This window comes from Rana temporaria, chromosome 5, assembly GCF_905171775.1.
Source record: "Rana temporaria chromosome 5, aRanTem1.1, whole genome shotgun sequence".
Lineage (NCBI taxonomy): Eukaryota > Metazoa > Chordata > Amphibia > Anura > Ranidae > Rana > Rana temporaria.
The window spans coordinates 91,967,645-91,992,885 of NC_053493.1; the positions used below are offsets into that span (position 1 = coordinate 91,967,645).

Sequence of the window (25,241 nt, forward strand, 5' to 3'; positions counted from 1 at the left end):
GATGTGCGATTGTCAAGCCTATTATATCGGAAAAACCAAATGCGCATTTTTCAACAGAATCGGAGATTATGTCTCCTTGGTACTTAAGAAAAAAATGAAGACACCCATCAGCCGGCATATGGGCCTTTGCCATCATTTTAACGACTCGATGCGTTTCTTTACCTTGGAGCATGTTCCCCCAAACTCTCTTACAACGGGAAGCCAAATGGATCTCTAACCTAGGTGCTTTGCAGTATCCTGGGTTAAATCATGCCCTGAGCTTCAAACCCTTCCTATAGAATGGTTCTTTCCTCCCCATTTTTCACCTATTGATTTCTTTGTTTTATTTATCCCCCCGGCCCCGTTCTTTCATTCTTTCAGCAAACTTTTCTAGAGGTCTTATTTTATTTTTATTTTCAATAGTATAAGAGATATTACATACTGTAATGTTTTGTATGTTATCTGTTTAACGGGTCATTTTATACATTACATATTTCTGATTGGGTTCATCCCATTGCATTACTGTATTTACTGCAATTTTTTGGAGGTTGTTGGATGTGAATACTAAACTTGCCTTTATATCACTGTATATTCTGTATCCTGCATATACTGTTTTAATTTCCTTAGCGATATGGTTCACATTTTGACCTACTTATGTAGTTCTTTATTTTACAAAGACTTAGATTCAGATTCCATTATAGCCTTGGTTGGTATATCCTCCTGCACTGAGATGCTTTATATGTGCCTATTTATCAGTTGCTCTTGTTTGTCTCTGCTTGTATGGACACATAGGGCAGACAGTGTGGGGCTTCTAATCAATGCGCCCCATCAGTTCTGCCTTTCTTTGAGTGATTCCCATGATGTTACGCCCACCGGTTATCTCAGCCACATATCATTCCATCATCGGCCAGCTATTTGGTCCTGGTTGAAATGTGGAACTGTGTTCCCACATTTTCATGTCTGTCCCATCTAGTTCCTTTTTTTCCCCTCTGCCAGTGCTTACCGTATAGTTACTGGCAAAGGGATTTTTCAACATGACGATCGCTGCCGTCAAGAGTCTCTTGTCATCATGCCAAGCTGTTTCCCCTGGGCGGCGCATGCGCGTATCTTCAGTACGTCCAAAGCGCTGCAGCACCGGACGGGGATATAAACAAAACGGCACAATTTGCCAATATCCTCTGTCATTTCCACGGAGGTCATGGTAGAGACCATATCCCTCCCTCCGATCATTCCTGGAAACCTTTTTTATTCCTTGTAAAGGTAAGATATATATCTCTTTAATTGTGATTATCGCTGGACTTTAAAAGCGGCATTTCAATCCCTCTTTTCCTATTGTTGCTTGACCAATTCATCCTTCTATCTCTGCGCAGGGTTTTTTCTTTTGGGAATCTGCCCTGCTGGGATTGTGATGATGTCCTGTGTTTGTCCATCTGGGTCTGCTAATACGCATCGTGGAATATTCCAAGTCCCCAATGCTCAATCATAATTGATTCTATATCAACATGCAAAGGCCAGGTATACTATGTTTGGGTTCTTTTGAAGCCACCTCTGTATATCTTTCATATATATCTTTGCATTTCTACAAACTTTCGCTATATATGTTTTTCTTCAATTTTAGGTTGGACATATTTTATCCTTGTCTACAAGCATTGTGAGATCCACTGATTTAAGGCACAGACCGCTTCTCTTTGCACTTACTAAACTGAGTGCTTTCATCAAAACGTACTATTATATTTTGTTTATCTTCCATTTGCTAATATCAAACAGTGTTCAGGTGAGTTTCGTTGACACATCACTCCCTCCAAATTTGCAAACCTGGGTTTCTATGCCCTCATTTTGATTCTCATGTATACCTTTATGATTCTAACTGCATATTAATTTTATATATGCCAACATGTAACTACATATTATTTTTAATGTTCAATGTGAGTATTCATTTCCTCTTTTTCTTTGTTGCCTGTAGCGCAATAGATGCCATGATTTATCTCCTGAAGATGCTCTTCCTAGCTAAACATGTAGAGAAAATTGGTATTGTCTGTTCAACTGCTACGTTTGAGGAACAATTAACATAGGACGTGTTTTTCGCTCATGTTTTTATCCAAATCTTTTGTAATAAAGCTATTTAAATCTTCATTTTGGTTGATCAGTAATTTCTGGTTGCTACCCAACTGACACCCTTAAAGTCCCGAGGTTTGTGACCTCCTTCTTCCCCTAACATTTTTATCTCTCTATTTGGGATGAGGTGTCAGTCATTTGAACACTCACTTCTATTTTTTTCACAAGGATGAATATATAGTTTATAAGAGTTTGAATGCCATCTGCCTATCTTTTTAATTTCATTGTCTTCTAAACCCATCCGAGCAGCCTCTGTTGCTTCTCCGATACGAAAAGAATGAGTAGTTAACCTTAAATGACTCAACTGTAAATAAGACAAGCATCTTTTTAAAACAACAGAAAATTGGTAACTCATTAATGGAAAGCCATCACTATGAATAAATAACAAATTTGAATCATTTGGCCTAATACTAATATACAACATCAGAGTCCTGACTGGACATATATTAGCATCCTGACATTTTTATAAGGCGATCCAAGACCCAATGCCTAAAGGATTGGTTTTACTGAACTGCAGAAAAATTTGTATTCGTATTCTCCAAAAGAACAACATTAGAAAACAAAATACCCAACTTTTTAGATAGGACAATAATTTTGAATTTCTAAATACCGCAAAAAAGGCTTATGATTGCTTCAAATCTGGAGAAGCATACCAGATAAGTAGCTCTGCATAAACTAGCTAATAAAGCTGGGGTAATAGGACACTTATCATCATTAGTTACACTAACTCTTTTGCAGCCTTTCAAAGCTTGCTTAACAGAAAAGAAACTCTGACATGGCGGTAAATTATAGAGACGCAAGAAAAAAAAGAAATACTCGATAATATTTTGCTAATATGTGACCAGGAATGTATTTTTTCCATTAAACAATGAAGAAAAATTAAAACGAAACTTTCTGAATATTCAGACATGTTAAAGTGTAATGAAGATAGAAAAGTGGACCATAGAAGCCATGCAGACATGTAATTTTTCCAAGTAGAAGTAGCCACGGAGTGCTGAATGTTCTTATAAATTAAATCTTTATTATGGGAAGGACAAAGCTCCGCGGCTACATCCGCTTCTAGTATTGGCGAGAAAAAACAGTCCGTCTGTTGGTGAGAGAGAGTCAGAAATTAGGTTAAACTTACCTTAGATATACTTGGCCTTTATCCAGATGTTCCACTTTAAGCACAGAAAGACCAAATAATGCAAGCAAACAAGCAACTACCTGAGGAGACTTGGAGGAAAGACAATTTACAGCAAAAGCGATTCCTTAGTTATCAGTGCTCACTAAAATGCTCTTCTTCGTAAATTGCGAACCCCAGATTTCAACAAAAACAGTAACGGGGAATAGTTCCAATAAAACTATATTTTTTCAAAAGCCATTGGCGAACCACCTAGATGGCCAGACTGCTGCACACCAATGGGTCTTTCAAATTGCTCCAAACCCGACTGAACCAGCTGCATCTGTGGCTAGGCAAACCTCCTGAATCCGTAAAAGAAAGCCAAAGGAATTTTAGCCACACTAACAAATCTCTTTAATATCTGCTGCTAACCTAATGTGTAAAGGTGGGTTCCTGAGACCTGAGGTCGAAACATATAACCTTTTAGAAAAGACCCTACTCATTGGGAGCACTCTGGATGCAAACGCTAATTGGCCCAATAAGGATTGCATTTCTTTGAGCGTTACTTTCCTCATTCTTTAAACTCCATAGCTACAGTATCTAAAGTTATTCCTAAAAATTCAATGCTTGTTGTTGGGAAAACCATTTTTATTGTGCTAATGGAATAACAAAGTAATTACGTACCAAAAAGAATGAACGTAATAAATAAAGACAATCGTGAGACCCTTCTGAACCCATAAATAAAAAATCATCCAATAATGGATAGAAAATTGGGAATCGGCTACTTTTTACTACCCATTCAATGAAAGATGAAAATGCTTCAAAATAAAAACATGACACAGAGCACCCCATGGGTCTTGTCAAAATAATAAAATAAATTTTCAAAGCTAATACCTAGCGCATTAAAACAAGACGGATTTAGTGGTAGAAGTCTTCTGCACTGCAGACTCAAAAGATGCATATGTTACGGATGAAGAATTGGGGTCTATTTGATCATTTAAAGAACTGCCAAAAGGAAAACGATAAGTGGTGAATAAGGCAAAATTCCTGAGGCTCTTTCTTGGGAACTAAACCTAATGGAGATGCACGAAAATCCTTAAATAGAGCTGAATCAAAAGGACCTTCAATTCTACCTGCAGATATTGACATTAGGAAATTCTTGGGCAGATTTCAAATGACTAAACATTATACAACCCGATCCTTCAAAGGCTGGCAAATTAAAACCCTCTGAAAAAACTTTAATTAGCAGTGAAGCCATCTGTTGGTTTGGGTAGACTTGAAACCATGGAAGCATTCTTTGGCTATTCACCAGGGTTGTTGCTTTTTTGAAAATTGTCTTTCTGCACTGCCTGGAGGTTACAAAAACATTTTGAAATTGGGTGAGACCCATAACAAAAAGCACACTCGTGCTTGTACTTAAACATTTACACTGACATTAAATGCAAAACAAAACCCTTTCCTTTTTTTTTTTTTTTTCCACAATCAAAACAAAACCCTTTCCTATATACATTCCCGGAAGCATTCACATTAGATATATTTGTTTGACAAACAAAAGGCTGCTTTTGAGGTAAAAATAAAATCAGCCAAAGGCTGACATCTTTTGAACCCCATTGAAGTGAAGGTTGTACTGCTAATTCCTGTCGGAAAGCCTCATAAGCGAACCAAGTGAAACCACTAAAACTCCTGTAAGTCTCGAGGATTATATTGATATGTTGAAATAATGCTGAGTTCCGTTCCGTAAATTTTCTTGCATAATACACTGGCATAGATACCAAAAGCTTGTAAACAGGTATAAAAAAAGATTTTAAAGCAGACTTATGCTTGTAATCCTCAGATTTATCATCTCTTTTGTCATATCTGTGAGAAAATTCCCTAGGAGGCAGTGCCGTAGTTAAATCTATATATTCCCCTTTCCAATTTTTTTCTTTCAAAGATGCAGACAGATGAAAACAAAGAGGAGAGAGGACACACGGCATACATTTCTTGATACCTTTATCATGAAAATTCTTTTCAGATATACACTCTGAATGCTGTGGAGCTTCCGCAAGACTCTGTGACAATAACGGAGTATCAGTCAAAACTGATGCCCAGACTCCTGCTGCAATATTATCCTGATTTCAAGGTGAACCTGATTGACATTTAGATTGCTCTAGAATGATCCGAATAGACTGTTCAAGGGAAGAAGATAAATCGGACAGTTTTGTTAGCGTGTTACACTCGCCAACATTATTGCTGCTGAAATCCACAGCAGAAGACATAGTGGAAGCACACCGCACAGGGATGGAATTGCCTGCTTGCTTATCCCCAGCTTGCTGCAGAATTTCCCTTCCGGCTTGCTGAATGAAACCTGATAACCCTTGCCCTGGCCGACTACCAGGCATTCCTAGGTGACGATACAACACCTGGTGATGTCATCTGCAGGCTCCGCCCATGTTTCCGTCCCTCCAATGCTCCTGCGCATGCGCCGACTGCTCAATGCTGATGCCGATCTCTCTGCTCCTGATAACAGACGCGGGCGTAGCCGGGCTGAAGCTCCTCTGGCGCCTCCTCTTGCTTGTCCTCCAAGACTCCTCTTCTTCGCGGCTGACCCTTTCCTGCCTCACGTTATACTAATCAATTTCGGCTGGTAAATCCTCTTCTTCCTGTGTCGGCCTCGGCGTTGGACCCATGACGCCTCCACTCCCGGACGCCTCCTCTGATGCCCCGCTCTTGACCTGTAGGTAAGGTGAGGCAAAGCCTAATCCAATCCTCTCCTCCCGCCAATTCTGCTCGTTCCAACAGCTGACGCATGAGAGTCTTAAAGTGGAGGTCCACCCTTAAAAAAAAAAAAAAAATTACACCAAAAAAATTACACCAAAATGCTGCAAACAAAATAGAAACAAATCTAGAAAAAAAAATGTTTACTTACCAGAAATTGCGGTCGCTAGGCAAATCTTCCTAGTCTGCGGCTGGTCTTCATCCTCGCATTGTCTTCTGGTGAATGGGGCGCAATGCCTTCTGGGAACTGTGTGTATCCCAGAGAGCAGCCTCCCATTCATACAGCGCCGCGAGACTCGCGCATGCGCAGTAGGAAACAGGCAGTGAAGCCGCAAGGCTCCACTGCCTGTTTCCCTTAGTGAGGATGGCGGCACAGGGACCTGCCGCAATCAAGGGATCGGCCTCGGGGGTGCGACATCGCGGGCATCTAGGACCGGCAAGAGTCCTTATTAAAAGTCAGCAGCTACAGTGTTTGTAGCTTCTGACTTTAAAAAAAATAAAAATTGGGGGTGGGACCCTGCTTTAATGCCGCCAGAGAGTTCTTCAGTGCCGGCCATACTATAGCTCTTCTGCCCATAGCTCCTTGTGACATCTTCTCTCTGGCGACTGGCCCAGAATCCTGTCAGCTGGCCATTTTTATATAGGCCTCAAACTGGCTTCCAGAATGTTCCAAAGTTCACTTGACTTTAAGTGACCAATCTTGACTTGACCCTCTGGCCTTCCAGGACCTTCCTCTGTCACATGATCCAATCTGACCAATAAAAAACCTCCTACTATAAAACTCCTTAAATTGATTTAAATTGCCACCGCCGCAGCCCCATAAGGTAAAGGGGGGCCTAAAAAGGCTTCCCCCTTTTCTCCACATTCATGTGGCAGAAGTGCATTCACATCTCGGCTCATACAGACGTTAATGGGGCAGCAACATCGCATGTAAGAACAGTACAACCGTGCGCAAGTCCTCAATATTCAGTAAGGCTTCTTTCATTGGACAGCAGAATGGTGGGTGGGAATAGGCTCAAGAAGTTGGGGCATAATCCTGTGTTAGGGAAGTTGACCCCTTTGTAACAATGTAAAACCAGAATCACATGGGCTCACTGAAAGGGCTCTTCTAGTTTTTCAATTTGTATTTAAATATATGTTTACGAAGTGTTGTGTAGATTAGGATTTTTGATTTGTTCATCTTGTATGTTTACTTTTTTTATCTTTGGTATGTTACAGGATTTGCAGATATTTCACCTGAAGAATTGCGCCTCGAATGTTATACAGCACGGGAGTCTGAGAATATACAGAACTATGTAAATGTCCTAATTTTGGAAGATTATGGTTGATTATACAGAGGGATATCTTTATTTAAATCTCTTCTAAGTGCTTGTTCATACCAGTGGCTACAGTTTATTAAGTTCTGTTGGCCACGGTGCGAGGTGGTGGACCGCCTTGCGCTGCGATGAAAAAAAGTAATGCATGCAGTGGTGTAAACTGAAACAAATTAAAATGTACTTTCTTTTGACTTTGCCAGATGATGTATCTAAAGCCTCGTACACACGATAGGTTAACCAGAGCACAACGGTCTGAAGGACCGTTGTCATAGGTTAACCGATGAAGCTGACTGATGGTCCGTTACGCCTACACACCATAGGATACGTAGCAATAAAAAAAAACTGAGAGGGGTTTCTAGCATTGCCTTATTCTACTTTTTTACTCTAGCCGTTTTCAGCGGAGAGCGGTCTGAAGTCCGCTCTCCGCTGACGTCACTGCCATCAGTCAAGACAGCACGTCATTACGACTTCCAAGTCTGGATCTGCCAGCTGCCTTGATTGATGGCAGGCTCAGCATGTCAGCGAGCCGCTGAGACGGCCGCTCCCCGCCCCTCCATGGCTCAGTGCTCCAATGAACGCTGAGAAGTAGAGCAGAAGGAATGCTGACTGACGGTCGGCATCGCTCTGCTCGGGGAGGAGTGAGAACCGAGCCATCGGTGGTGTTCGGTGGCTCGGTTCTCCGGGCAGAGATGCTGGAGGACAAATGCAGCATTGGTCTGATGCTGCATCCTCCTAGGTAAGTATAACTAGCCAAAAAAACAAAACCTACTTCTCTTTTAAAGAGCTATTGCTATCTGTGTTGCTGTTAGAGATTCTCCATTGCTTCCTGTCTGGGGAAACCGGTGTCACAGGGACAATAAAGCCGGCCATACATGGTTGGAAATTTGGCTGATTTAGCAGGGACTGACCAAATTTCGATCCATGTATGGGCAGCCTGGTTGTTCACATACCAGTCTAACAATTGACTTCTGTACAACCAGCCTGTTGGATTTTTCCCACTTGATCAGTGCCCCGGGCACTGACTTAACCTTTTGCCGACCGCGCCATAGCAGAAATACTGCTACAGCGCGGTCGAGTTATTGTGACAGGACGTCCCTGGGACGTCCTCGTGCACTTCCGCGTTTGCGCGTCCCCTGGGGCGCGCTCGCGGAAGTGTCCGTGCTCGCCGGGTCTAGAAGACCCGGCGCATCACGGATCACAGTAAATTGCCGCGAATCGCGGCTGTTTACCACGTGATCGCTCCGTCAAATGACGGAGCGATCACTTGTAAACAAACCGGCGTCATTTGATGACGCCGGTTCCTCCCTCTCCTCTCTGTACCGTTCGGTACAGTGCGAGAGGAGGAGGGGGGGGAGCGCGGGGTGTCAGCAGTGCTGTGGCTGGATCTGTGACAACTGCAGTCACAGATCCAGCCATCCCTCCCAGCTCAGCAATACTCTGCAATACCCCCCCATACTCTGCCATACCCCCCCATACTCTGCCATACCCCCCCATACTCTGCCATACCCCCCCATACTCTGCCATACCCCCCCATACTCTGCCATACCCCCGCCATACTCTGCATACCCCCGCCATACCCCGCCATACCCCCCCATACTCTGCATACCCCCGCCATACCCCGCCATACCCCCCCATACTCTGCATACCCCCGCCATACCCCGCCATACCCCCCCATACTCTGCATACCCCCGCCATACCCCGCCATACCCCCCCATACTCTGCATACCCCCCCATACTCTGCATACCCCCCCCCCATACCCCCATACCCCGCCATACCCCCATACCCCGCCATACCCCCATACCCCGCCATACCCCGCCATACCCCGCCATACCCCCATACTCCGCCATACCCCCATACTCCGCCATACCCCCATACTCCGCCATACCCCCATACTCCGCCATACCCCCATACTCCGCAAAACCCCCATACTCTGCAAAACCCCCATACTCTGCAAAACCCCCATACTCTGCAAAACCCCCATACTCTGCAAAACCCCCATACTCTGCAAAACCCCCATACTCTGCAAAACCCCCATACTCTGCAAAACCCCCATACTCTGCAAAACCCCCATACTCTGCAAAACCCCCATACTCTGCAAAACCCCCATACTCTGCAAAACCCCCATACTCTGCAAAACCCCCATACTCTGCAAAACCCCCATACCCTGCAAAACCCCCATACTCTGCAAAACCCCCATACTCTGCAAAACCCCCATACTCTGCAAAACCCCCATACTCTGCAAAACCCCCATACTCTGCAAAACCCCCATACTCTGCAAAACCCCCATACTCTGCAAAACCCCCATACTCTGCAATACCCTGCGCGATACTCTGCAATACCCAAATACTCTGCAATACTCCGCAATACCCCAATACTTTGCAATACCCCCAATACCCCAATACTCTGCAATACCCAAATACTCCGCAATACCCCAATACTCCGCATATATAATGTTTTGGGGTTCTATGTAGTTTTCTAGCAAATAAATTGTGATTTTTCCATGTAGGAGAGAAATGTCAGAATTGGCCTGGGTGCTCCAGAACGCCTGATGGCGCTCCCTGCATGTTGGGCCTCTCTATGTGGCCACGCCGTGTAAAAGTTGCACACATGGGGTATCGCCATACTCGGGAGGAATAGCAGAATGTGTTTTGGGGTGTCATTCGTGGTATGCATATGCTGTGTGTGAGAAATAACCTGCGAATATGACAGAAACAAGTTTGTTTTTTTTTTTTTTTACAGAATTTTCGGTCGTTTTTCTTTTATAGCGCAAAAAATAAAAAACCCAGAGGTGATCTAATACCACCAAAAGAAAGCTCTATTTGTGTGAAAAAAAGGACAAAAATTTCAAATGGGTACAATGTTGTATGACGGAGTAATTGTCATTCAAATTGTGAGAGCACCGAAAGCTGAAAATTGGTCTGGTCAGGAAGGGGGTTTAAGTGCCCAGTGGTCAAGAGGTTAAAGCAGAACTTCAGTCATTTTTTCATCTTTCTATCTATTAAATCTTCTGCTTATTCTAGGCTTACCTATAGGTAGAAGTAGTCAAAAGGGGTTTACAACCACTTTAGTGAGAGAAAAAGCAGTAAAAAATCTCAGTGGAGCTTCTAATCTTTTCCCAGGTTATCCAAAGCTTTTCCACTACATCCAATCTAATTATTGTATGATCTTTTTCTTAATACTTCAAAAGGTTTCACTAGGGGAGCAATCTTTTCAGCTACCTTTCTATTATATGAATGTGAGAGTGTTGTTGTCTTTGTTGTTGCTGTTTTAGTGTACACTTGTATTTGCAAAGCCTTTATCTGTTCTTTTTCTCGGTAGGTGATTTCAGTGCAACAACTTGCCACCCAGTGGAAACAGAGGGTACATGCGATTAAGAACACAAATATTTCAGCTCAAGCTGCACTGGTAAATAACCAAATCAAAATTGTATTTGTTTGTTTGCCTGCAGACAGACAGGTTTTTTTCTACTGCTAAACAGCACACTTTTTTCACACCCATGGGATTTCAGTTCAAGACTTCACAGATATCATAATAAATAATATCCTATGACTGATTTACTTTATCTTAATATTACAGCACAGGACACAGCTGGAGTATTCATAGGCCCTGAGTTAAAGTATGATACCTTTTTAGATGACAGGAAACTGGCAAGCTTTTGAGGAAATGCCCCCTGGGCACCCCCCCATAACCCTACTCTACTCTGTAAGACTTCAGTTTTTTTGCTAGTGTCCTAAGTTGATGGACTTCTTCTCTCTTAAGGAGAAATTACTTTTAGCTTGTTCTTATTATTTCAGCTTTGGATTCTTCAATCAACTTCACTGTCTAATACAGCAATAAAAATTGATGCAACCACTGTAACACATTGGGAACCATACTTGGACACCGTGCTGTGGGGAAAGCCTATAATGTTGATTCAGGCACTGAATCCTGTATGGGCGCTAACTAGGGTTGTCCAGATACCGATACCAGTATCGGTATCGGGACCGATACCGAGTATTTGCGGGAGTACTCGTAATCGCGCAAATACCCCCGATACCTAAATAGAATACTTTCCCCCCCCTTTCCCCTCTCCCCGCCGCTGCCGCCGCATCGAGGGACATGGCTAGAGGGACATGGCTGCATATGTGAGGGACATGGCTAGAGGGACATTGCTGCATATGTGAGGGACATGGCTAGAGGGACATGGCTGCATATGTGAGGGACATGGCTAGAGGGACATGGCTGCATATGTGAGGGACATGGCTAGAGGGACATGGCTGCATATGTGAGGGACATGGCTAGAGGGACATGGCTGCATATGTGAGGGACATGGCTAGAGGGACATGGCTGCATATGTGAGGGACATGGCTAGAGGGACATGGCTGCATATGTGGGGGACATGGCTGCATATGGGGGGGACATGGCTGCATTTGGGGACACATTTAAAAAAAGTATCGGTATTCGGTATCGGCGAGTACTTAAAAAAAATATCGGTACTTGTACTCGGTCCTAAAAAAGTGGTATCGGGACAACCCTAGCGCTAACCTCAGCACTTTGTGCAATGTGTGTAGTTGGTCACAGAATGTTCTACAGGTCCAGGGCTGTAATCCATACCTATGGAACTCAGACCCTGAAGATCCCTCTGAGAGGTATGTCCACTGTGATGGACAAAGCCTGGATTCTATATAGAGACTAGTGACATGGACAGATAAGACAGAGTTACCCTGTATTTCTGACTGTTACTGTAAAAACCAGGACTGTGTTTTGAATTCACTTTACAGTGTAAACTTTAAAAAAAACACTAAAACTCAATGACTCAGAGCTTAGTCTCAGGTAGGTGACCAAGATTTGCATCACGCCACAAGTCACACACTTTCCCACCACTTGTACATAAAGCCCTTTTAAAGATACTTGGATGCTTTCTCCCACAATTTTGCCATTTCAGCAATAAAAAGGACCCCGGAGGTGGTGTTGAAGGAGGCTGTGGAAGATTTCTCACTCCCAGGCTCCTATGCATCTGATGTTACAACTTCACACAATATACTTGCCATGGTTGATATACTCACTTCTGTGTACAAAAGTCATTGTTGTACTTAAATCTCCCCTGTCTCACATACAAACAGCCCTCAATCTAAAAAGGCAATTCCCATTTTTATGGTGGGTCAATCCAGAAAAAAATTTCACTCCTCCAAAAGCTATCGCGGAGCTCTGTCCTTTCAAAGATTTCACTGCAAAGTGGTCTGTTTTGGTAGTAGATTCTACTGTTCTCTATCTTAAACCTCTCACTGTGCCAACTGAAGATGTTCCTTCATTCAAAGATTCTGCGGAAGTTTGAGATGGCTCTTTTTTCACTTACAGGTGTTCCGGTAACGGAAGTGACGTTCCGTCGCCGACATCTTGCTACGCCCCACACTCCTCCACAGTAACCATACACCGAGAAGGGGACAAGCAGACATCTTGGCAGAAGCAGGAGAGATGTTTGGTAGATTCAGAGACTGGGGTTGCTCTCAAAAAGGCACAAAGAAAGGCCTGGACAAAATACAGGAGGGACCTCCTTGTTAAAAAGCAGGAAACTCAAAAGACATCATGTAAAGAACCCCCTCTGATGATACTTACTACCTATGGGGCACAATGGGAACAAGTGAGAAATGTACTCCAAAAACATTGCTTTAACTGACATTGTAGGTCCCCATTCCCAGCTAGTCGCCAGAAGGGCCCCTAACCAACTCTGTATCCTGGTCTAGGCCAACAAGTCCCAGGCCTAGGGCAGCACTTTGCAGGGAGGCAGCACGGAAAGAGTCCCCGCCGGCTTGCGCTACACTGTTAGTGTAGAGCCAGTCTTATGGGTCAGACTGGCCTGAGAGGCAAATTAGTTTAGCGCCCCCATAGAGCTTCCGGTATGCTGGCGGCAGGCATTCCAAAACTGTGGGAGGACGCTGCTTCTAATTTTGACTGTCCAATCATCCTGGATCACAGTCCTTCCTCACTGTGCTCTATGTTTCTGCTGCACCATTGGCATGGTTATATCTTCTTAGTCCTCTCCATAATATTATCAGAAATCTGTGCTTAACCACTTAACAACCGCCCCATAGCCAAAGTACGGCTACAGGGCGGTTGCTTAACCACTTAAGACCCAGACCTTTATGCAGGTAAAGGACCTGGCCAGTTTTTGCGATTCTGCACTGCGTCGCTTTAACTGACAATTGCGCGGTCGTGCGATGTGGCTCCCAAACAAAATTGTCGTCCTTTTTTTCCCACAAATAGAGCTTTCTTTTGGTGGAATTTGATCACCTCTGCAGTTTTTAATTTTTGCACTATAAACAAAAATAGAGCGACAATTTTGAAAAAAATGCAATATTTTTTACTTTTTGCTATAATAAATATCCCCCAAAAAGATTTAAAAAAAAAACATTTTTTTTCCTCAGTTTAGGCCAATACGTATTTTTCTACCTATTTTTGGTAAAACAAAAAATCATAATGAGCGTTTATCGATTGGTTTGCGCAAAATTTATAGCGTTTACAAAATAGGAGATAGTTTTATTGCATTTTTATAAAAAAATATTTACTACTAATGGCGGCGATCAGCGTTTTTTTTTTTTTTTTCGTGACTGCGACATTATGGCGGACACATCGGACAATTTTTTTTTTTTTCATATTTATCTTTTTCTTTATTTTTTCCTTTAGTAAAGGTCACAGAGAATAAACATAACATATACCATGGGTACATAAACATATAAAAGTCCACTGTACAATCTTACGGAAAGTCAACAGGGAAACAAGCCGGAATCGATCAAGACAGATAGTGAGATACCCGAACTATTATCATCCTGGTTCCCTTACTCTGTTCTTACTTTAACCCTCCTTTTGTCCATAGCTTGCTTTCCCCTTTCCCCAGGACCCCTGTGTTATTCCATACGTCTACCCCGCTCTGTTCCCTTTACCCTCCCTATGCCCTACCTAGCTCCTCCCTGAACTTAAAACCAAAGCAAACCTTCCCAAAAAAAATAAATAATAATATTTGTAAACGGTACCCCCCCTCCCTTCAGTCCCCTCCTCCTCCCCACCAGATATATGCTCGTTTAATTCTTCTCTTCTACCTCTCTCTACCTGCACCCATCATAATGGGTTCTACCCTCTCCCTTCTATTCTTCCAATAGTCTCTTCCCTTCTTCCGATTTCATAAACTGATTCCACCCAGACCATGTTGCTACATATTGTTCCCTTTTATTCCTCGCTGAGAGGATTAAGTCCTCTATAACTCCAATCTCTCTCACTCTATTAAGCCATCTCGCGATAGAGGGTGATCTACTATCTCTCCACTGTAATGTTGGGAGTTCCCCAGTCCCGGCAACTCAAAGTCCTCTTGAGGCGAGATCAGTATTCTGTACATCTTTGAGCTTACTCTTTGTATTGGTTCCTCATCATCGCAATATTGTTCAAATTTAGTTAATTGTCGCCATAAATTAGATGGTTGACCTAGGGATCTTAGAAAATAACTTAGTTGAAGTGCTTGCCAAAAGCTTAACTCATAATTCCCCCTCTCCTCGTTGGGTCCTCAATTGATGGCCACGTATTTATTTGCAGAAAGTGTGATACCTGCACCTTGCCCCTTTCTTTTAATTTGTTAAAGACCGCTCCTCCTGTGCCCGGTATAAATCCTGGGTTCCCTAATATAAGGAACAGGGGAGAGCGTTTTGTTGAAAATTTTGGGTTTTTACATGTTTTAGCTGCAATTAACAGCGTAGGGCCGATTATAGGATGTTTCTTCATCTTGCTTGGTAATACATTATAGCACCAAGGGGCCCTACTTAAGGCTATTGGACAGATCTGCTGTTCCACCTCAACCCACCTTTTATAGTGCCCATTCCTACACCAGTCTATCAATCTTGTCAGGTGTGCCGCTTGATAGTATTTGGCAATGTCCGGAACTGCCATCCCCCCAAAGCACTTGGGTACCCTCATCACCTCTTTTTTTATCCTTGCTTTTTTCCCCGCCCAAATGAACTTCATCAAAAGTGAGTTTATTTGTCGGAGAAAAACCTGTGGTATGGTTATCGGCAGAGTTTGAAATAAATATGTAATTTTTGGCAAGATACCAGTGGCGGCTGGTGCTCTATTTTTTTGGGGGGGCGCAAACAAAACCCCAGTCAACCCCCCCCCCCCCCGCAGACAATGGGACCTGCAGACAGACAGAGAGACAGATAGATAGATAGACAGACAGATAATAAAACAAATAGATAGATATAGATAGATATAGATAGATAATTAGATAGATAATTAGATAGATAATTAGATAGATAAATAGATAATTAGGCAGATAGCTATAGATAGATAGATAGATAGATAGATAGAGGGAGGGGGAGGGAGCGAGAGATAGAGCTATATATAATTAGAGAGATAATTAGATAGACAGACAGACAGACAGATAGATAGATAGATAGATAGATAGATAGATAGATAGATAGATAGATAGATATAGAGACATAGCTAGATAGAGCTATAGATAATTAAACAGATAGATAGATGGAGGGAGGGGGAGAGAGATAGAGCTATAGATAATTAGATAGATAGATAATTAGACAGACATATAGATATAGATAATTAGATAGATCGATAGATAGATAGATCGATAGATAGATAGATAGATAGATAGATAGATCTATAGAGAGAGAGAGAGAGAGAGAGAGAGAGAGAGAGATCTATAGAGAGAGAGAGATAGATAGAGCTATAGATAGATAGATAGAGACATAGATATATAGAGACATAGAGCTATAGATAGAGAGATAGATAGATAGAGAGAGATAGATAGATCTATAGATCGAGAGATAGATAGATAGAGCTATAGATAGATAGATAGATAGATAGATAGATAGATAGAGAGAGATAGATAGATCTATAGATCGAGAGATAGATAGATAGAGCTATAGATAGATAGATAGATAGATAGATAGATAGATAGATAGATAGATAGATAGATAGATAGATAGATCTATAGATAGATCTATAGATAGATCTATAGATAGAGATAGATAGATAGATAGATAGATAGATAGATAGATCTATAGATAGAGAGATAGATAGAGCTATAGAGAGATAGATAGATAGATAGATAGATATGGCTATAGATAGATAGAGAGATAGATAGATAGATATGGCTATAGATAGATAGAGAGAGAGAGAGAGAGAGAGAGGGGACAGGCAGGACAGTCAGATAGATTAGATAGACAGACAGAGATAAGAGATTTGTAAAGCACAGCTGCAGGACGCAGGCACTCTAAGCCCTCACACACAGACAGGAGATGTGAAGCACGGCACCCTCCCCCCTCCCTCCTGTCCTCTCTCAGTCCGATCACAGTACAGGCTGAGCATACAGCACAAGGTGCTGGACATGATGGGGTGGACAGGGACACTGGACAGGACAGACAATGAGACAAATAAAGTGTTTTTAATAAAGTTTCTTACCTTGGAGTCCTCCTGGAGTCAAAACCGACAGTAACACTGCCCTGGGGAAAGCACCGCCCATTTCCTTCTGCAGTGAGGAAGCAGCAGGACCCAATTAGAGAGGAGAGTGGAGACACTGGAGAGTGATTGGCTCATGGCGCACAGCACATAGCCACAGAGCTTAAAAAAAAACTGCAAATGAAGCGTCTTGCCTGCTGCATTGGCATGACGCTTCAATGATGCTATAGCAGTGCTCTGAGTCTTTGACCGGCGCTCACCCTGAACATGCACCGTCTTAAAGGACCTTTTTTTTTTCTTAAAGGGCCCAAAAAAAAAAAATTTTTTTCATTTTTTTTTTTTTTTTTTTTACTGGCTTTGGGGAGAGGGGGGGCGGCGCCCATGCGCCCCCTATGGACGGGCCGCCACTGGAAGATACTCATCTTGACACATTTTTGGGACCATTGTCATTTTTACAGCAAAAAATGCTATAAAAATGCATTGTTTACTGTGTAAATGACAATTGCAGTTTGGGAGTTAACCACTAGGGGGCGCTGTAGGGATTATGTGTGACCTCATATGTTTTTCTAACTGTAGGGGGGCGGGGCTGGACGTGTGACGTCATTGATCGCGTTTCCCTATATTAGGGAACACACGATCAATGAAGCTGCCACTGTGAAGAACAGGGTAAAGCTGTGTTTTACACGCAGCTCTCCCTGTTCTTCAGCTCCGGGGACCGATCGCGGGACTCCGGTGGAGATCGGGTCCGTGGTCACGGAGCTTCGAACCGGGTCGTGGGCGCGCGCCCGCGACCCACGGCTGGGCACTTAAATAGGACGTACAGGTACGTGCTTGTGCCCAGCTGTGCCATTCTGCCGACGTATATCTGCAGGAGGCCGTCCTTAAGTGGTTAACTCTGGGAGGCCGTTAATGCCCTGGGGTGCGCACACGGGAACATCCGTGCTTGCCGGGTTCACGGGACCCATAGCAACACGGATCTCGGTAAAGGGCCAATGACAGCGGCCCTTTACCACGTGGTCGCTCTGTCCAATGACTGAGCGATCACAAATGTAAACAAACCTGGACAGCAGGGTCATCACAAGTTCATCGCTCTCCTCTCCTCACACCGATCCAGCGTGAGAGGAGAGCGAGTGTGACCCGAACAGTGAGTTATTTTGCATTGGGCAGTGCCCCATCTGTGCCCAAAAGAGCCACATCTGTGCCACCAGAGCAACCCCAGTGGCACCAAACCAACACCAGTGCCACTACAGTCCACACCTGTGCTCATCTGCGCCACATTAGTGCCCATGAGTGCCGCCTGTGCCCACGCATGTTGCCTGTGCCCACCAGTGCCGCCTGTGCGCTACCGAGGAGGCCTACCAACACCTATGCATGACCGATGAGAGCAGCGGGGAGCTCTCTGAGTTTCAGTCCGATTCGGATTCGGCCTATGAACCCGTTTATAAGCAGTGGGTCTGATACAGAATTGGAAGAGGAATGTGTGCCTGTTAAAAGAAGGCGTTCTTGCGTGGAGCAGCAGCCTACTACCAGCAGAGCAGTGCCGTCCACCTCAAGCGCAGTGCAACTGCAACAAAGGCCAGGCTCCAGTAGGGTGTCATCTCAGCCCCAAAGGGATCGGCGCCAAGCCAGCCTTCCCTATGGCCTTCAAAACCCCCTGTGGATTCCCCCTAATTCTGGAGCACCAAATCTCACCCCTTTCACCTCCCAGCCAGGTGGACAGGTGAACACCAATGATTTTGCCATGCTCGGTTTTTTTCATTTAGTTTTCACCAAAGAATTGTGGCCCAGTGCAACCTCTACACACAGCGGTACATGGAAAGCAACCCTGGTTCCAGTTATGCCCATCCCTTTGAGTGGAGAGAACTCACCGTAGAGGAATTCCAAATTTTCTTAGGCCTAACTTATAATATGGGTCTCTAAAAAAAAAAAAAAAAAACGTACTCCTATTGGTCTACTAAACCCATCCACCACATGCCAGTCTTCTCATCCCGTATGCCCAGATCAAGATACCTAATGATAACGCGGTTCCTCCACTTTAATGACAACACCCAGTGCCCTCCCCATAATGACCCAGCTTTTGACAAACTATTTAAAATTTGGCCACTCCTAAATTATTTCTCTGAAAAATTCCCCAGTTTTATATCCCCGAACAGAAAATCTATGTAGATGAGTCCCTTGTAAAATTCTCAGGCAGGCTGGGCATCAAACGGTTTATCCCCAGCAAAAGGGCCCGATATGGGGTTAAAATGTACAAGCTATGTGACCGAGTCACGGGGTACATCTACTCCTTCCTGGTGTACGAAGGGAAGGACTCCCAACTGCATCCCCCCCAAATGCCCAGAGTATATCGGAGCAAGCGGAAAAGTGGTCTGGGAGCTTGTCTATCCACTGCTTGGAAAGGGATACCACCTTTATTTGGATCATTTTTATACTAGCTTGCCCCTGTTTCGCAATGTTCACTGGAGGGACACCCCAGCATGTGGCACAGTAAGAGCCAATAGAAAGGGCTTCCCACAAAAACTGGTCAATGAAAAGCTATGACAAGGGGAGACGGCATCATTGAGGAACCAGGAGCTATTGGCTGTCAAGTGGAGGGACAGACGAAACGTCCACATGCTTACAACGATTTACAACGACACCTACATGAAAGTCCCCAAAAGAAACTGCCCAATCCAAAAACTATCTTGTGTCTACGATTATAATTTGTTTATGGGGGGAGTGGACTTCAACGATCAGATGATTAAACCCTACCTTCCCACAAGAAAATCCCGCCACTGGTATAAAAAAGTGTTCATTTATTTTTTTCATTTTTGGCCAGGTATAACACTTATGTTATTTACAGAAAACCCCATATCCTATCTGCACTACCAAGAAGAAGTCATCACCGCCCTTTTGTACCCTGAAAGCCCACCAGAAAATATTCGCTCTGATTCCGTGAGCAGACTCCACGAACGACACTTTCCTAAAAAAAATAAAAAAAACTCCCGTGAAAGAGGCTACAGACGTCAGAAAAAATGCTGTGTGTGCTCGAGAGGAGGAGTCAGAAAAACGACCATGCTTCTGCCTGTACCAACATCTGCCTGCTCCTTAACTGACCCTGGCCTGTTGTACGACCACGCGTCTGCCTAACGCTTAACTGTACGTACCTCTGCCTGCTCTGGAACTGGTCACCCATGCTCCGCCCCTTTTTGACAATGTAATTATCACATTATCACAGTCAGAGATTGCAGACATGATAGAGGAGACGGCTGAGACTGCGGACATAGTACAGGAGACGGTAAGAGACTGCAGACATAGTACAGGAGATGGTCGGAGGCTGCGGACATGATACAAGAGATGGTCAGAGACTGCGAACACTTCGGGAAATCAGTTAGTAGGGAGTTCTGTGTCCTCTATTTGATTCTGGGACATTCAGTGGCATCACTAGGGTTGGTGTCACCTGTTGCGGTAAAACATGGTGTCACTCCCCCTATTTTTAAGCTAGTCGCCCAGCTGGCAGCCCAGTGTTGAAGCTTGTTAGTGCGCATTGCAGCTGTCAATAAGGCCTGCAAGCAGTATTAGGGCTAAAGGCTATCATGTTGGGCACTTCCTAATGGCTCAATCCCTAGGAGCAGTAATGGATAATGGCCAACAGGCCCTATTACCAGACCCAGTGAAACAGCAGCAGTTATCCCTCCGGCTGGATGATCGCTCACTCTGGGTTCCCCATGAGCGTCTCTGGTCAGTAGTGTAGCATGTCTTTACCCTGGTGGTGGCTCTGTCTTTGTGTCTCTGGTGGTGCTGTGCAGCAGCGTGACTCTCTCTCTGTTGGTGCTGGGCAGCGTGGCTCTCGCTCTGGTGGCGCTGGGCAGCGTGGCTCTCTGGTGGCGCTGGGAAGCATGGCTCTCTCTCTGGTAGCGCTGGGCAGCATGGCTCTTTCTCTCTGGTGGCACTGGGCAGTGTGGCCCTCTCTCTGACTTCCGCCCAACACACTGCTCTTTCTTTGTCCTGTAGCACTCACTCCCTCAGCTTTTTTCCAGGCTGCAGTCTCTTTTTCTCTCTCTCTCTCTCTCTCTCTCTCTCTCTCTCTCTCTCTCTCTCTCTCTCTCTCTCTCTCTCTCTCTCTCTCTCTCTCTCTCTCACCAGACCCAGTGAAACAGCAGCAGTGATCCCTCCGGCTGGATGATCGCTCACTCTGGGTTCCCCAGGAGCGTCTCTGGTCAGTAGTGTAGCATGTCTTTTACCCTGGTGGTGGCTCGGTCTTTGTGTCTCTGGTGGCGCTGGGCAGCGTGGCTCTCGCTCTGGTGGCGCTGGGCAGCGTGGCTCTCTCTGGTGGCGCTGGGCAGCGTGGCTCTCTCTCTGGTGGCGCTGGGCAGCGTGGCTCTTTCTCTCTGGTGGCACTGGGCAGTGTGGCCCTCTCTCTGGCTTCCGCCCAACACACTCCTCTTTCTTTGTCCTGTAGCACTCACTGCCTCAGCTTTTTTCCAGGCTGCAGTCTCCTAATCTCTCTCTCTCTCTCTCTCTCTCTCTCCCTATCAAGCTGTAGCCTCCTCCTTGTGAAAAATGGGGCCGCCAATCTTCGGGACTACATGTCCCATAATGCTCTCCTCTTCTAGTCTCCTTTAATTGGCCCTCAATTGTGGCCAATGGGGAAGAAACAGAGTGGTCAGGAAGCTGGGCAGGGAACCTGGTAAGAGCCTCAGTCTCTTCTCCCTGAGAGGTTAAGGGTGGGGTGGGCGAGTGGGGGAAACCTCTGACAGCCCACAGCTTGCCTTTCCCCTGTCATAGCGCCGCCGAGTTCTCTGCTGGACTGAGCGGGGAAAAGAGCCTGCAGTCACACTACACCAGGGGTAGGCAACCTGGGGCCTCTCAGCTGTTGTGGAACTACATTTCCCATTAGGCATTGCAAGGCTGGTAGTTACAATTACTCCCAGAGGCATAATGGGACTTGTAGTTCTGCAACAGCTAGAGGGCCCCAAGTTGCTTACCCCTGCACTACACTAATGGGGGGGAGGGGTTTGACAGCACCTTGATGGTGTCACCCCACTGGAGGCAGCCGCATAACGATGCCACTGTGCTGAATGTAACCGTGCTGATCTGATCCCTGATTCTAGGGGGGGGGGGCACTTGACCCCCCTTGCCACTCCTTGTGGACATCCATGTGTACTGTACAATTATTGTAAGAGGAATTTTGACTTGCCTGAAAAATTCTATATCTAGGAGTATAGTACAGGAGACCGGCCACCCTCCCTTGTATTCCCTGTGTTCTTCTGCTTTGCTTTCTATAAAACTGAGGACTCATTAAGTTGGGTAGGGTTATAGGGGACACGTCCAACAGCCTTGTTGTCAAAAGCTTGCAATTTAAAGGTAATTTAAAATTCCTCTTTTTTTCATTGTATTTTTATTGTCAAAGGCTACCATAGCATCTGTTGTTGAAAACACTGAAGTGACTCCAACGCCGGAATTTTACATCTGCACATAACAAGTATGACAGTGCCCTGTTGCCGTAGACTGTTCAGAGTTTTCTTCTTTTTTTTCTTTTTTTTTCTTTTTTTCCTGTAAAGCACAACTCTGGGCTCAGCCCCCTGGAGGCCCACCCAGCAGCATTTTATGCTATTTTAATTTATACTTGCCTTTTCCTAAGTCGTTAGGCTAGTCTAGTCTAGTGATGTGCTGGGTCCTCTTCAGTCTTTTTTTGGAGATAGGTAGTTCTCAAATGGCACCGATCTAATGAGTTCAGTGCTGAGCTGTGCACCACTACACAGTAAATGCAGGCCACCATGATGACTCCCCTTCAGGGGGTGGGTCCTTGACGCCCTGAGCAAACAGGATCTCCTCAGTCTCTGAGACTTCAGAGTTACATTGGGTGTCCTATAGCGTAGAAGACCAAGGCCAGGCCATGAACGTTGCAAATTTATTTTCTGCATCAACACAGACAGTGCCGACAGGGGGGGGGTCGCTCCTGCCAAGCAGTTGTCTGCTCCCGGCAGTGGGGGGCGGGCGAAGCCAGTGATTATCGCTTACTAATCCAGCAGGTGGGTTCTACCCAAGTTGATTGATCGATCGTGCATGTATTTTTTTGCCAGTGTGAATGAAACGTAGACTGGCCATTTATTTTTTTATTGTTGGTCTATTGTTCCTCAGATCAATGAGCTCACCAAGCCTGCAGTTGGCTTTGAAGGACAAGAAAACTCTAGCTTTTCCACTACAAGTAAGTTTCCATTAAAGTTATGCAAGTCATAGATTTTTGTATTGTGTTACTGTTCATACTGATTATTGATGCTATAAAGGGAACACAAGTAGGCCAGCACAGACATGATTACTATCAGATGGATAAACTCATCAGCTTTACTTGGGGACACATTGTTTCCATAGTTTTTATTGTGTTCCGTCTTTAGTTTCATTAAACAGCCATGGTGTTTTAGCGGCAGAAACGCTCTGTACCAATTAACTTTGGAAATCAGAAACTCCTGAAAACTCAGCTATTGCACTGTACAAAAAGTACAAAAAGTTTCAGTTGAATTTATGAATCTAGGTAACCTTAAATGCTAGCTAATCTCTGGCCCTTAACTAAACAAATCATTAAATATTGTACAGAATGCCAAGGGTGGATCCTGGACAGCAGGTATATTTCCCCACCAGTGTTGACAACCGTGTCGTGTGTTTAGCTTCAGTTTTGCTTTATTAAACCAACCAAGTGCAGTAATCCATGGTAGCCTGCCAGTATGAATGTTTTCTAGGAGCTCATTCAGACGTGCATCCAGGGGGCAGTAAGAGCAGGCAGCTGATTTAACAGTAATCTCTTATTTTGCAGGTTCTTCCACCAGCAGTGCACCCCAGTCTGCCAGTAGTTTCAGCTTCAAGCCAGATTCTCAGGCACCTAGTCCATTTCCAGTTTTCCCACTGCTTCAGGATTTGCCAACAAACCAGCAATCAGTTTTAGCAATGCAGTGACGGGATCCGCAGCTTCATTCGCTTTTGCAGTAACAACGGCTTCTGATGGAGCATCATCTGGCTTCAACAACGCAAAGGCAGTTTCCTTCGCACCCACCTCCTCCTCAGGTGCTGGAGCATCTGCTTTTACTGAGTTTGGGGCAGCCACAACTGCTCTGCCTGCAAGTTCATCTTCTCCCGCCACAGGGGCCCTTAGAGGGACAACAGTGGCTACTGGTTTTGGGCAAAGTACCACATCAGGCTTTGGAGGGACAACGGTGGCTTCTAAGTTTTGGGCAGAGTACGACATCAGGCTTTGGAGAGACAACAGTGGCTCCTGGTTTTGGGCAGAGTACGACATCAGGCTTTGGAGAGACAACAGTGGCTCCTGGTTTTGGGCAGAGTACGACATCAGGCTTTGGAGGGACAACAGTGGCTCCTGGTTTTGGGCAGAGTACGACATCAGGCTTTGGAGGGACAAAAGCGGCTTCTGTCCACCAAGTGTGAACTCCACATCAGAAGCCAGTGGTAAAAATCCTGTTTTCACCCCACGGTCTGAACTCTCTAAAAAAAAAGAACTCTCACAGTTTGAATCCAAGAAGTTTTCACTAGGGAACATTCCCACATACCCTCCACCTGCAGATTTTTTAAAGATGTGATAGCAAAGCAAACCTGTTTTATTGAGGTGTGTACAGTTTATTTTATATATTAAACATATTTTCAGAAATTTGAATTTTAGTTTTTTTTTGTTTGTTTTTTCTGAAAATATTAGGGTGAACTTTCTATGATCAAGTTGAGACTTCATTTTTATTTTTTTTATTTTAATGGAAAACAATATCTGGTGCTAGGACCACTTTAAGGCTCCATGCACACTGGCTTAAAAAATGTTTCTTCTACAGGATTTATTGTATTCTGCCTGTAGAAGCAGCTCAGTGTTGGCCTTGTGTCCATGCACATTAGGACGTTAAAGTGGAGTTCCACCCTTTTTTTTTTTTTTTCCCCCAAAAATCTTTAAATAAAATTGAAAAAAAAAAATGTTTTATACTTGCCTGGTTGCTATGTGGAAGTAGCTCTTCTGCCTCTTCCCCCACCACAGTGGATCTTCTGCCTCGTCCTACATCGCGGTGTCTTCTAGTGAATGAGCCGCACTGCTTTCTGGGAACCGTGTGTATCCCAGGAGGCAGCCACCCATTCACAAAGCGTCGCACGAGTCGTGCATGCGCAGTAGAAAACGGGCAGTGAAAGCCGTAAGGATGGAGGCGCCAGGACCGAACGATCGCCATCGGGGGATCGACATCACGGGCTACTAGGACAGGTAAGTGTCCTTATTAGAAAAAAAAAAAAAGCGGGTGGAATCCCGCTTAAGAGGTGTATTATGAGTTTAACGCTTAGAGGCAGAAAAAAAACCTTCTGGTTTGCGTTTCTGATTGGCAGAAAAAACGTTAAACTCTCCTGAACGCGTATAAACTTTGTACAAAAAATGCTCTATAATTGCGTTTTTTACTTCTGAGAGAACAGACGTTTTTTTAAGCCCAGTGTACAAGGCTAAGTTCGCCAATAAAAAAATGTGCAAGTGTGAATTTCTTTTTTTTTTTTTTTCACAGGAACTTGGAAAGCATTG

The 25,241-nt window shown here is 44.4% G+C and overlaps 1 protein-coding gene across 1 annotated transcript in view; it reads left to right on the top strand.

Annotated features, from left to right (window-relative positions):
• NUP42 (nucleoporin 42) overlaps nucleotides 1-24,114 on the top strand; it is a 100,407-nt gene extending 76,293 nt beyond the window's left edge. Inside the window, exons 9-12 of the mRNA XM_040352849.1 lie at nucleotides 7,172-7,248; nucleotides 10,589-10,675; nucleotides 22,832-22,898; nucleotides 23,502-24,114. Coding sequence (XP_040208783.1) covers nucleotides 7,172-7,248; nucleotides 10,589-10,675; nucleotides 22,832-22,898; nucleotides 23,502-23,641 — 371 coding nt within the window. The 3' untranslated portion in view covers nucleotides 23,642-24,114. The remainder of the gene's footprint in view (nucleotides 1-7,171; nucleotides 7,249-10,588; nucleotides 10,676-22,831; nucleotides 22,899-23,501) is intronic.
• The last annotated feature ends 1,127 nt before the right edge of the window (nucleotides 24,115-25,241 follow it).